This window comes from Populus nigra, chromosome 5, assembly GCF_951802175.1.
Source record: "Populus nigra chromosome 5, ddPopNigr1.1, whole genome shotgun sequence".
Taxonomy (NCBI): domain Eukaryota; kingdom Viridiplantae; phylum Streptophyta; class Magnoliopsida; order Malpighiales; family Salicaceae; genus Populus; species Populus nigra.
This window is the reverse complement of record NC_084856.1, coordinates 21,261,262-21,273,339: the sequence shown is the minus strand read 5'-3', so window position 1 is coordinate 21,273,339 and position 12,078 is coordinate 21,261,262. Positions and strand designations below refer to the sequence as shown.

Genomic DNA, 12,078 nt, shown 5'->3' with positions numbered 1-12,078 from the left:
TGATTCGTTTATCTCCTGCAATATATTTTAATCAGCCATTCCATAATCCCTGTATTGCGTTCAATGAATGGATGAGTTTTTTTATAAGGTCAACTGTTTTCATATGAGATGTGATGTCTCCTGGTCTGCAGGTATCTTGAAGCAAAAGCCAATATACATGCTGTAATGGCAGAGTTCTGTATTTATTGGCATGGTTCTTGCTTAAAGCATTACTAGCCAACCATTTGACTTCATTTTTTTCTCTTCCAGTTCATGACAAATCATAGTTGTGAATTGGTGTGATATGTTTCATGGATTTTAGGCTGAACGAAAAGCTCACAGGGCATGTGTATATGACTTTCTTTAAGTTTTGAAGATGAGTAGGGCTTGCATCTGGATCTTATCAATTTCCACACTCTGCAAGGAAGACTGTCGATGGACTAAACTCCCATTAGTGACCATTAAGGAACTCATGGAAAGGCTAGTTTTGCTCAAAAAATAGGAGTGGAATAAAGTGGTTATTTCTGATTTAAAAACCCTAAGCAAATTTGGCAGAGTGAGTTTCCAGATGGACAGATTCTAGCATGTGATTCGATATAATATTTCGTATTGAATGCAGAATGCATGTCTCGTACTCTTCAAGTGCAGTCTCAATCTTGGTATATTATATGATCCTAATTTTGTCAACAGGCAAGCAAGTGCATGCATGTAGAACTAGAAGCTTTAACCCCCACGTTTTATACTTAACAAAAGGCAACAACCAAAGTGTTTTCAGGAACAAGTACTGTGCCAACTTGGAACAATCTGCTAGACAAGTAATTTTATAGTGAGACAAGACCATGTGCTTTCACAGACATGAACAATTTTATGCTTTCCCGCTGAAAGTACTTCATGTGGTTAAAATTTGTCCAGGCAGGTTTGACAGCAGGGATTCAAAGCATGATCACATTAGAGAACATCAGGATTTAAAGACATCCATTGGCATTTTTCATTACGGGTAACTGATTTCGCAATTTTCTTTTTAAGTATTAATTATTCTGGGATTAGAGAACACCAGGATTCAATGAAGAGGGGTTTAGAAAATTGACTGCAAATTGTTAAGCATTGCTAGAAAGTAATATTTAACTATTTTTGGATTTTCATCCGAGAATTTAAACTTCTGAGTTGAGATAATTTTTTAATATGATATCAAAACATTAATAAACAAGCTATAAAAATTTCAAATCTTATCATCCTTATTTTATTTAATTTAATTATAAAAATTAAAAAGAAAAGTATGGAGTGGACAACCAGGGGTTAGGAAAGAAATTTAAGAAGCTAGTATAGAGCTAAAGGGTTAGGAAAGAAGTTTAAGAAGCTAGTATAGGTTCGCAGAGTTGCGGGGAGTCACTTTTTTTCATAGCTTAACAAAGATAGAGAGGAAAGCTTTTGATAATATAAAAGCAAAGATGGTTAATTTCAGAACTACTAGAAGCTTACATAGTGGTTAACTTCAGGGTTTATAAGATTAGTCAAGATACGTGTAAGTTGGTCTAAACATCTATATTTTAAAAAAATTAAAAAAAAAATTCAACTACGTGACCATGCAATATCCTTCAAGCTTCTACACTGAATCTTTGAGGTTGTGTTGTCTAAATGAATTCTATGCTTTAAGTTTGTCGATGGTGCATTAGCAATATGGTTATGCTAGACCCTCTTCTATAATTGGTTTCCAAATATCTAGAGTTGATGGCAGCCTAATCTCAGGTTGATCAGCATCTTGGAGACCTTCAAACTTCACAAATTTCTCAGCTGTGTATCTGAAAGAAAACTAGGAGTTGAACGTTTAGATTCAGCATGGGATGTGTAATGAAATATACATATAACATCAATGCAATGGAAAGATTTAACTGTTAAATCATGCTTAAATTTTTATAAGTAATATTGTTGAACGAACTGTGGGATCATTTAAAATTATATCTGAGCATTGATATTTATGATATATTATTTTTTATTATTATTTTTATGTTTAATCTGACTCTATGATTTAAGTCAAATGTTTTTGTTTATTTTTTTATATTTTGGATTCTTAGTTGTTTTTTAATAAAGATAAGATTTTCTAACCTATTTAAAAATGTTGTAAACTTTATAAAAAGATAATTATTGTATGCTTTAATTTTCAAATAATAAAATTGAAAATTCAGTATTCACATCCGCAGTACTTTTCATCCGTTAAATTTTGTATGCCTTTTTCTTGTGATTTTTTGTGTTATCACTTTCCTACTGTGTCCACTCCCATAGGCAGAGCAATATACAAAACAAAATCCCAAGTAATTACTATGTGCTAATTGCTAAGCCCTTATAAACTAAGCTGGGCCTTGGCCTGGTTACAAGCAGACCGGGTTTTATAACTTTGAGTAGCCTTGAAAACTATGTCTGCCACTCTGATTGCTTTCATGTTTTCTTCTTGTAGAGACCCTTTAGCCCAAAGCTACCGTAGTCAATGAGAGGGCTAATGGGTTGGCGAGGGGACAAACGTTCTGGCTTTTCTAGCCAAAAAGGGACCTAATTCACACTATAAGAAGAGTTCAGGGATTAATGTGTTACTTTCAAATCTATGAGACTAATAAACAGCTCGATTCCCCACGGTGAAAGGATGGATGGATCCAACCCATAAAATCCCCTGTTTTAGAAGAGGCTATATACCATCTGGCTGGCTACAAGATCCTTGGTTGATTTCGTTCATGTTAGGAATCGAAATTGTCTAGTTGTTGTGTGTGTTTGTGTGTGTGTGTGTGTGTGTGTGTGTGTGTGTTGGATGTCATGCGAGATGGTTAAGCCATCAGCTCATTGACAATAGCTAAAGAAATCTTGAGCTATAAAATTCTTGAGAGAGAAAACATTACCTGTGAAGAAAATGTGTAGGCCGATGTTTGTGTCAAGATTGGCCTCAATTTTTCGAGCGTGCATCTACACCCTTCAACCATGAACATGTCTTAGTAAAGGAGGACGATGCATAGTTTCCTTGGGCAATTTTCTAACAAAAAAAAACACAATAATATGTCATTATTAAACTTTATCTAACACGGAAGATTACTAGTATCTGTTAAAGAATAATATAAATTATATTTTAAGATTTTATTTAATAATTTAAAATTTTAGGTTGAATTAAATTTTTAATATAGTATCAGAATCTTGATGGTCAAGCAGTCACGAATTCGAATCTCATCATTCTTATTTATTTGATAAAAATTAAACACAAAATAATATAAGTTTCAAACCCACTTATGGGATGAGATTTTCAAACAAAATCTCAGAAAACTTTCTATAAAATAAATATCATTTGATAAAAAATATCTCTATAATATAACATCAACATTACTATTTAAATTAATAAACATGTTGGCATCACAATTTTCATATGAAGTATCATACCAATTGAATTTTAATTTTTTAACAATATACCAATTGAATTGAGCTAAAAATCGTGGTTCAAAAAGGAAAAATAAACTAAAATTCATGCCTATCCTCCTTCCCACGTGAACTTGGCAAAAATAATTACAAGAACTAATTTCTTAAAAATATATCTAAAATAACATATTTTAATAAGAAAATCATATTTTTCACCCCCTCAAACCAAATTAAATCTTAATTTAATGAGTTATTTACTCAACAAACTTGTTCTTGCAACTATGCTAGAAAAGGCTCATGTTTTTTTTTCTTTTCAAGACATGTAATTTTTCAAAAACCTTTTATATTACTGTGTTGAAATTATAAAATACCCCATCATGTTTTCAAAAAACCCATTTATTTTTTAAAAAATCTTCCCACGTTATAAAACAATTGAGATTCTCTATCTCCTCTGGGCCTCAATTTTTGAACCCTCAACAACTCTTCAACTCCCCCAGTTTCTCTCTCTTCTATCCCCTTATCCGTGCTTCTTGTCTTTTGATCACCTCTGCTTTTTCTCATTTCTCCACCATAAAAACCCTAGCAAAACCCTAACCCTAAAATCCTCAAATACTTTCACCACTACAAAAAAAAAAACCAAGAAATGGCCAAAAAGAAAGTGACCCATCAAACCCAAGACCCCAAACAACAGAACCCACAGGATCAAAATCAAAACTTGACCTCCCAACATCAACACCAACAACCCTCCATGGAAGACCCTAATGACAAGTTTCAATCTTTGAAAACTGTCAATGATTTGCTTGTCAAGGAGGCAAAACAACGCAGACAACAAGTTGAATCTCTGGTGAAAGCTAAGGAGGCTTTGGAGACTGAGCTGGCTCTGTATTGTAAGGAAAAGAGTGAGTTGGAGAGTGAGTTGGGTAAAATCAGTGATGAGAGGGTGAGTTTGGAGATAGAAAAGGCGCTATTTTGTGTTTTTATCGAGACCCGGATGGTTGAAATGGGTAGTTTTGTTGGTGGTCTGGTGAGAGAGAAGAGAGGGAAGGACAATGAAATTGGGGCCTTGGAGAGTGAGGTTAAGGGGTTAGTGATGAATGTTGAGACTGAGAGAGATAGATTGAGTCGGGTTTATCGCGAGAGGGATTTGTTGAAGAGTGATGTTGATAATTGGATGAAGGGGGCTGATGGTTTGAAAGATAGTGTGGTTGAATTGGAGAAAATGGAGAGGGAGGGTGAGGAAGAGATTGAGAAACTTTATAAACAATATGCTTTGTTGGATAAGGAAATGAAGGACGGAGAGAAAGAAATTGAGGAGCTTCAAAGATTGAGAGGTTTGGCTGAAAATAATTTGGTGCAGAAAGTGAATGAAATTGAGGATTTGAAGAGAGAGATTGGACGGATTGAGAAGGAGAGGAACGAGATTGCTGGTGAAAAAAGTGAGCAGAAGGTGAAGATTGGTGAGTTGGAGAGAAAAGCAGGGGAACTTGATGAGATTGTATCAAGTTTGCAGAAGGAGAAGGGAGTTTTGAGCGGAAAAGCTATGGAATTGGAGAAGAGTTTGGGGCTGGCATTGGAGAAGGAGAATGCAATGGAAAGGGAAATTGATGGTTTGATGGAAGAGAAGAAGGAAAAAGAAAGGACAATTGTGCGTTTAATGGAGGAAAAGGATGATGACTGTAAATATAAGATCATGGCTTATGCTGAAATTGAGGATAAGAAAGGATTAATTGAGGAATTGTTGAGAGAGAAGAATGAGATTGAGGAAGTGAAAGTTATTAAGGAGGGTGAAATTGTGAAGCTGCACGAGGAGGTGGGTCAGCTAAGGGGTGATATTTTTTCAATGCAAGAATCGATCAAGGATCGAGAAGATAAGAACAAACAAGTAGTTTCTGAAGCCAGTCATTATAAAGATGCTTTTGAGAAAGTAAGGCTTGAGAGGGACACTGCTCAAAAAAGTTTAGGTGAGGAGAGAAAGAACGCCATGAACTTGAGGTCTAAAGTTTTGGAAATGGAGAAGAGAGTTGAAGAAATTGTGGAGGAGCGTGCAAAGATGAAAAACGAGCAGGAGAGTCTGGTCTCGCAAAAGAAGGAAATGGAAAGCCAAGTTGCTACGTTGGAGAAGGAAAAAGATTTGTTACAGAAACATTTCACAGAAGCAGAAGGGAAAATAGATGAGTTGAGGACCAAAATGGAATCAGCTGGTACTAATTATGATAGAGCACTAGCCATGCTAAAGAATACTGCTGCATTGTTATGTGAATCAAACAATGTTAAAGAAGATATGATTGTCACTGAAAAGATGCTTAATGGTGAAATCGAACCGTATGCAAGTAAGCTGGAAGTTATTAAGACTGCATTTAGTAACAAGCAGACAGTGGTGGAGGAGATGAAGCAACAATTAGAATTTCTGCAGAATTCTGTGGCAAAGGCGGATAAGAAGAATAGCCTTTTAAGTATGTTGTCTTCAGCAACTACAGTTGTTGCTGCAGCAGTGTCTCTTGCATATGTTGCTAGATTACGTTGATGATCAATTTTTTGTTTCTAGGCATGTTGCTTAAGTTCTAGAATTAATTCATAGTTAATCAAGCTCTACCTGACAGCAGAGTTTGCCAGTTTGTTACTCTTAACTCTGGTTTTAGCCAAGACATAAACTTGGCATTGCGACAACTGGAGGTTTTTAACCGCCATTTCGAGTATGATGATGAATATATTATTTATTTTCTGCACCTTGTTATATGCTTTGCTTGAGTTTCTTCTTTAATTTGTTGGATATGTTCAATCACACTCTAGCGTAACAAGCAGGGCATGTTTCTGGACATTATTGTGCTCTACTGCAACTATAGCGGTTGGATTTCATGCTGTGATTCGGATATCATGTTGGCACAATATTGTATCATGAGAAATCCAGTGATTGTATTCCATATAAGCAGGATCCCAAATTGTTTCCCTAGTTCTTTTGCGAAAATCATGGGTTTGGAGGATGCAACTACGCTATCAGTTGCTCAGTTGGACTGTTATATTTTTTTTCCCTTTATCATTTTTGTTAACCTTATCCTTTGGAATTCTTGCACCGAAAAAAAGATCAATCTCCTGGAATTTCTGTTGTTATCGAGGTACGACATTCTTTTTCAATTCTCAGAGAAGTTTCATTTTCTAGGCAATATAATTGAGTTTAAAATTCTCTTCTAAAATCCTGAACACCACTTCTCTCGTGATTTGCTCTTCATGTGAGGTGTCAATCCTAGGCAAGCTATATTAGCTCATCTGCAACGTTGTGCTGAGCAAAGCATGTTGGTGAACCAGGTAGTGAGGATGCAAAGAAGTGGGGATCTTGAACCCCTCTTTAAAAAATGCCGTTAATTTTCTGTCGTATCTGGTGGAGTTCTGAATCATTGTTTTTTTCTCTATTTTATGCTTTGTCAGGCACACTTCTAACCACAACATTATGCATTAGGGTTTCTAGAAATCATGGCAACATATTAGTGCCTTCCCTTTTGAGTCTTTTTCTCCCTTCTCGGGCCAATAATGCTGAGTGACCTGGATCAATAGTTCATCAAAAGGGATAAACCATAATCTAAATGGATTTCTAGCACAAACCCTAGGTGGTGTCCTATTAGCCATCCTACTCATATCTCATTAATTAAAGATCCCACTTGAAGAAGCGACCTATCGTTTTCTGTAACAAAACTCTCCCTGAAAAGGGCTAAAACAGTTGATTTGTTGATAGCTAAACACATTAAACAAGCATTATTCTAACCATTTATGCAAACCAAACAAGATTTGCAAACATAATAAACGGGTTTGTTGGTTAACGAGATGTTCTGCGGGTTAACAAGCACTCACTAAGCGACTGTTATTGCAGTGCAATCTGCGATTGCATCGCATACCAAACCCTTAACTTGTGTTTCTTTTTTGTCCATTGATATCAATGAACGAGCTAGCACTGTGATTAGCTTGACTTTGAGTCTCCAAAGACAATCAAACAAGACTTTCATGTCTTCATCGGGAGCTAGCTGTTCTCTTGCCATTGTGCAAACAAAGTACTAATATTCCTTTTAGTGATAGTAAGTGGTTTTAATGTGGTCCCTTTGGAGATGTCCAAGTTCCAACCACCACTGAATGGGCTTGTATCTATCAAAAACAAGCCATTTTTTGTATTTTCGCAGCCATTCAAGCCCTCAAACAATGCATCAAGAACAGGCCGTCAAGAAATGCCAAGAAGGAATTAAATCAATCTTCATCAAAACCAAAAATGGAGTACATGAAATTTGCTTCCAATCATTTGCTGCAATGTCTCCGAATTGTTATGTAGGGATAGATTTGAGGCCAGGATAACAGAATTAGTGGACTAAAAGGCAGCACGTTTTGATGCCTTTTTCCACTTGGCTCACAATTATCTCAAGACAAACTAAATTTCTGGTGCTAAATCTAGTGTTAAACCCTATCATGTGTAGAAAACCACTTTTTGGAAGCCTCTTCACGTCATAAACAAGAGTATTTTTAGTAACACGTTCAAAAAAATATTATTATTTACATTTTAAAAATTAATAGATTTTGTTCACCCAAGAGTTTTTTTAATTAAAAAAATAAAAATAGATTTTTTTAACAGAGTTTGTATACAAATAAGAATCTTAATTCTGTTTTTATTGCGGAGAAAATAATTAGAAATTACAATCTAAGCTAAATTGTTGCCCCTTTATTTTTTAAAAATTTTATAAAAATATTTTTTTAATTTAAAAATTGAAAACAGATTTCTTAATAGAATTTGTATATATTCATAGCTCGAGAATTAGCATTCCCTGCAAAACACTACAGATACAAGTCATCAGAGTTATGAATGGCTTAAGACTTGATCCCATAAATCTTTACACAACAAGCCACCACAATGAACAGAGTTATTTCGTCCTCGAAGATAGCAACACAGCACAGCAAGGCTCTAACTTTGAAGACGACGTTCATGATCCAGATGTTGTCCATCCAGACAAGCACATCAAGGCAAGCTGCGTCTTCAGCAAGCTTTTCATCTGATTACGTGCATTATCTCCTCAACAAAACAATGCAAGACTTGGTGCATGTTTAACGTTGTGATAGCTTAAAAGCTCCCCTGTAAAACGGAGCTTTGGTCTTCGGTCAAGAACATGGTCACTCTCCAACAAAAAGATATGCTCCTCCGAACAGTTATCATACCTAAATTCTGGCGTCTATAATAAAGGTTCAGCAAGCTATGACAAGATTTTAACGTTGCTATAATATCATATCATGAAAACAGGCATAGGAATCCAAAGAAAACCTATATAGGAGTGCTTGATAATTTCTGAATTTGCAATAACATAGTAACATTTACAGTTGCGACAAAAAGAAAAAAAAAGGATAAGCAAACACCTTTATCTATTTATATAAATATATATCTATATACTAAAGCGTATCTAGAAACATACTGCATCACAGTACCATGGACTTTTTCATATCCATGTTCTAAAATTAGACTTATAACATCAGAGAGGCTTCGACCCGTCCACCACAAGGGATCAGCCACTAAATATAAACCCAGTAGTTCCATCTTCCTCTCCTTTGGGGCTGGAAGTCAGAAAGGGTAACCTTAAATGTGGTAGGTCTGCCAAATTGAGTGCAACAGTCCCCCCCCACTGCTATTAAAACTTCAAAAAACTACACCACTCAAATTCCGCAAAATGGACATATAACAGATCACGATCCGAACCACAGCTAGATAGATGCTCTGCACCCAATAACAGAGCCGGGTTGTTTCTGGAAACTTCAACGACCGAACCCGGAGCAGCAGAACGCAACAACTTAAGATTAATAAAAACAGTAAGTGGTAACACTACACAATCATAAAACAGCAAACAACACGTATTTTAGCCAAAGAGGAATGTCAAGCTTCGGTCAAGTATGGCTGCCAGTTGGTAAAGTTAACCCTATTAACAGTTAGGACTCACGAATTCACTTATCTCATCCATCACTGTATGGAAGTAATTGTTATTGGGCAACAAGTAGAAACCTATTGTTGCCTGCTCCAGATACAGAAGTTTCACATCTTGACCAGCCTTCTTGAGACCTTCAGCATATGTTATTTGCCGGTCGTGAACAAGGTCTAAACCGGCCACCACAACAAGACTCTTGGGAAATTTAATTCCTTCAAGGCTTTTACCTTTTGGACCAAATGGATTACATGCTGGATGGTCCCTATCCTCTCTTTCAGGAAGAAATGCTCTCCAATACCAATCTCGGTCTTGGAGAGTAACAAAATATTTGCCATCTAATCGCTTCTCTGATTCTGTTCTCTCTTGCCCACCAAACATTGGGTTCAGCAGTATGTTTCCCAAAACATCAATTCCCGATTCTACTGCTCTTAAAGCAACATGGTGAACAATGTTACCACCAGAACTATCCCCAGCCAAGTATATATGAACTTTAGAATCTTTCTTGCTCTGGAGCCATGTTCTTGAATTAACCCACTTCAGAGCAGTCCACCCATCATCATAAGCACATGGGTATCGATTTTCAGGCGCCCGCCTATAATTCACAGACACTACCACAGCCTTGCAAAGGCCCACCAGGCGGCGACAGAGTGTATCATATATAGCACTGTTTGAAGAAGAGTGAGCAAAGCTTCCGCCATGAAAGAAGATTATGACAGGGACAACCTCCGAGTTGACAGGCTTCTCAAGGTCAACAATATTTGGTTGTGATTCTTGCGCATCAGCTCGTCTATAGATTCGGCTAAGAAGGCTAGTCCCACGGTCAATTATAACATCAAATGAGAAAACCCCATCAACTGGATTCGCGTTAGCAGGAACTTTCCGGTCAAGGAACTCAGCCAAGTGGCGGTTGAAAGTCCCATCAGGACGACGAAGAAGATTGTAAGCCAGCTTGAAATTTGATATGAGGACCCATGTATTCAGGGGTACCACCCTCTAAGCAAAAAATGAAGGAAATCTTCAATTTTTTTTATTCCGAATAGCAAAATAGCAGGCCATAAACCATTAATAGTGATAGTTTTTCACAAACGAGCAAGCAAGTACAGAACCATGAAAAACACACTGACAAGTAACACATTTATCCATAAAACCAAATCATATTCCCCAAACTAAATTGATCCGGAATTGAAACGAAAAGGAACCAAGTTCAACATTTTGATGACCAAAATAAGACTTCAAAACCAGCAATCATGCGTACAACAAGCAAGAGCAACCTATCAACAAACTACTGTTATATGATCTCAAAACCCAAAACAACTTCAAAACACAGCAGCCTGAGAACCCAAATACAATTCAATAAGCTTCCATCTTTCCAAAAAAAAGAACATAAAACCCCAAAATCTCAAACAACACAATCTACAGAATCCAAACTGCTTAAACATAGTCCCCAGACCCAGTTTCCCTCACCAACAAAACCAAAACCAAAAACCCCACCAAAAAAATATAAATTTCGCTTCAAATCCAGCTGATTTCCAACTCCAAGTCACCAAAACACAAACAGCACAAAAAAACCATCAGAAGATACCAATTTTGGTCACCAAAAGAGTACAAAAATGTTAAAAAAAAAGGTACCTTGCTTTCATTGAGATTAACTCCATTACTTCCAGCCATGAAACTAGCACTTCTTTATCAACAGAGTGTCGAAAAACAAAATCTAAAACTTCAATTTAGATCCTTTTTAAGAACAACTCGATTGAAAACTCACTTCACATAATGAAACCAAAAACAAAAGATTTGATCTTTTTAGCTCTAATCCTCATAGCTTTCATTTATTATCAAAGCTTTCAAGAGGCCAAAATATCAGATGGGTATCCTTCAAATTTGCAAAAATAACAAATTTTGAACACGGAGAGAAATGATGGTGGCAATAAATGGTAAAATACCACATGGAGGAGTAGAGATGTGTATGCGTGGAGGATAAGGGTGAGGGTGCATGATAGCAAGTGTGTGGAGGTGAGTGGTAGAGTGCGCATTAGGTGTGATATAGAGACGACAAAGTAAGCGGCCGAAAGATTACTGTTGTGTGGGACCCGGTGATGTAAGAAAATTATTTTGTTTTTTGGAAATAATTTTGAGCATTTATGACGCAATAAAAAGAAACTAAAAAACAAAAGGAATAATTAAAAAAAGGAAGAAATTAGTAAAATGTGAGAGAAAGAAACAAGACAAAAGCTTATGTGCGTGCGGCCGGCGCCAAGTCACGTGAGGACAAACGGGGTCCGTCTGGAACGCTTTTTGCGGTCCTCTGTACCTGTTGCGGCCATTGTGGGTTACGCTTTGTTTGGTACTGTTGTTGGGTTTTGTTTTGCTGTGGCTGTGTATACACGTGCTAAGTTTTTTTTATGTAAAAAACAATATCTAAAACAGAAAAAATTATTTAATTTTGTTATTCAACCGATTTAGTATATTAATTTTAAAATTTTATAATTTGATTAATTTAAAATTAAAATTAAATTATGTATAAATTGATCTAATGTAATTCGGTCAACTTAAATTATTCAAAAACAATTTGGTTAATCAATAAAAAAAATATATATTAAATTACCAAAAAAAAAACCCGTTTGATATTAAATTGCCAGCAAAACAACTTGGATTTATTATTTTTCTATCTCTCATAAAGGTAGCACTAATAAATAAATCTCACCATGGATGTCATATTTATGTGAAAGAGAAGAATACAACTTTTAATGTATTTAATATATAGTTTTTT

General features: G+C 36.0%; 2 protein-coding genes across 2 annotated transcripts; one reads left to right on the top strand and one right to left on the bottom strand.

Moving 5' to 3' along the window:
* The first annotated feature begins 4,117 nt into the window (after positions 1–4,117).
* LOC133694876 (uncharacterized) lies at positions 4,118–5,893 on the top strand. Its single transcript, XM_062116570.1, has one exon. It carries the CDS (start codon positions 4,118–4,120, stop codon positions 5,891–5,893), a length of 1,776 nt encoding a protein of 591 aa, XP_061972554.1.
* Positions 5,894–8,647: 2,754 nt separating this feature from the next.
* On the bottom strand, positions 8,648–11,296 carry LOC133694602 (gibberellin receptor GID1C-like). The gene is made up of 2 exons (XM_062116176.1): positions 10,941–11,296; positions 8,648–10,304 (listed from the first exon to the last, which is right to left on the bottom strand). Exons 1-2 carry the CDS (start codon positions 10,977–10,979, stop codon positions 9,309–9,311), a joined length of 1,035 nt encoding a protein of 344 aa, XP_061972160.1. The 5' UTR covers positions 10,980–11,296; the 3' UTR covers positions 8,648–9,308.
* Between the last annotated feature and the right edge of the window lie 782 nt (positions 11,297–12,078).

What these genes read in the sequence shown, in the direction of transcription:
- LOC133694876 (XM_062116570.1), top strand. Translation starts at nt 4,118, where the DNA reads ATGGAAGACCCTAATGACAAGTTTCAATCTTTGAAAACTGTCAATGAT.
- LOC133694602 (XM_062116176.1), bottom strand. Translation starts at nt 10,979, where the DNA reads ATGGCTGGAAGTAATGGAGTTAATCTCAATGAAAGCAAG. An exon ending in TTAATCTCAATGAAAGCAAG is followed by an intron (nt 10,305 to 10,940) that starts GTACCTTTTTTT and finishes TTTTTTGCTTAG; the next exon opens with AGGGTGGTACCCCTGAATAC.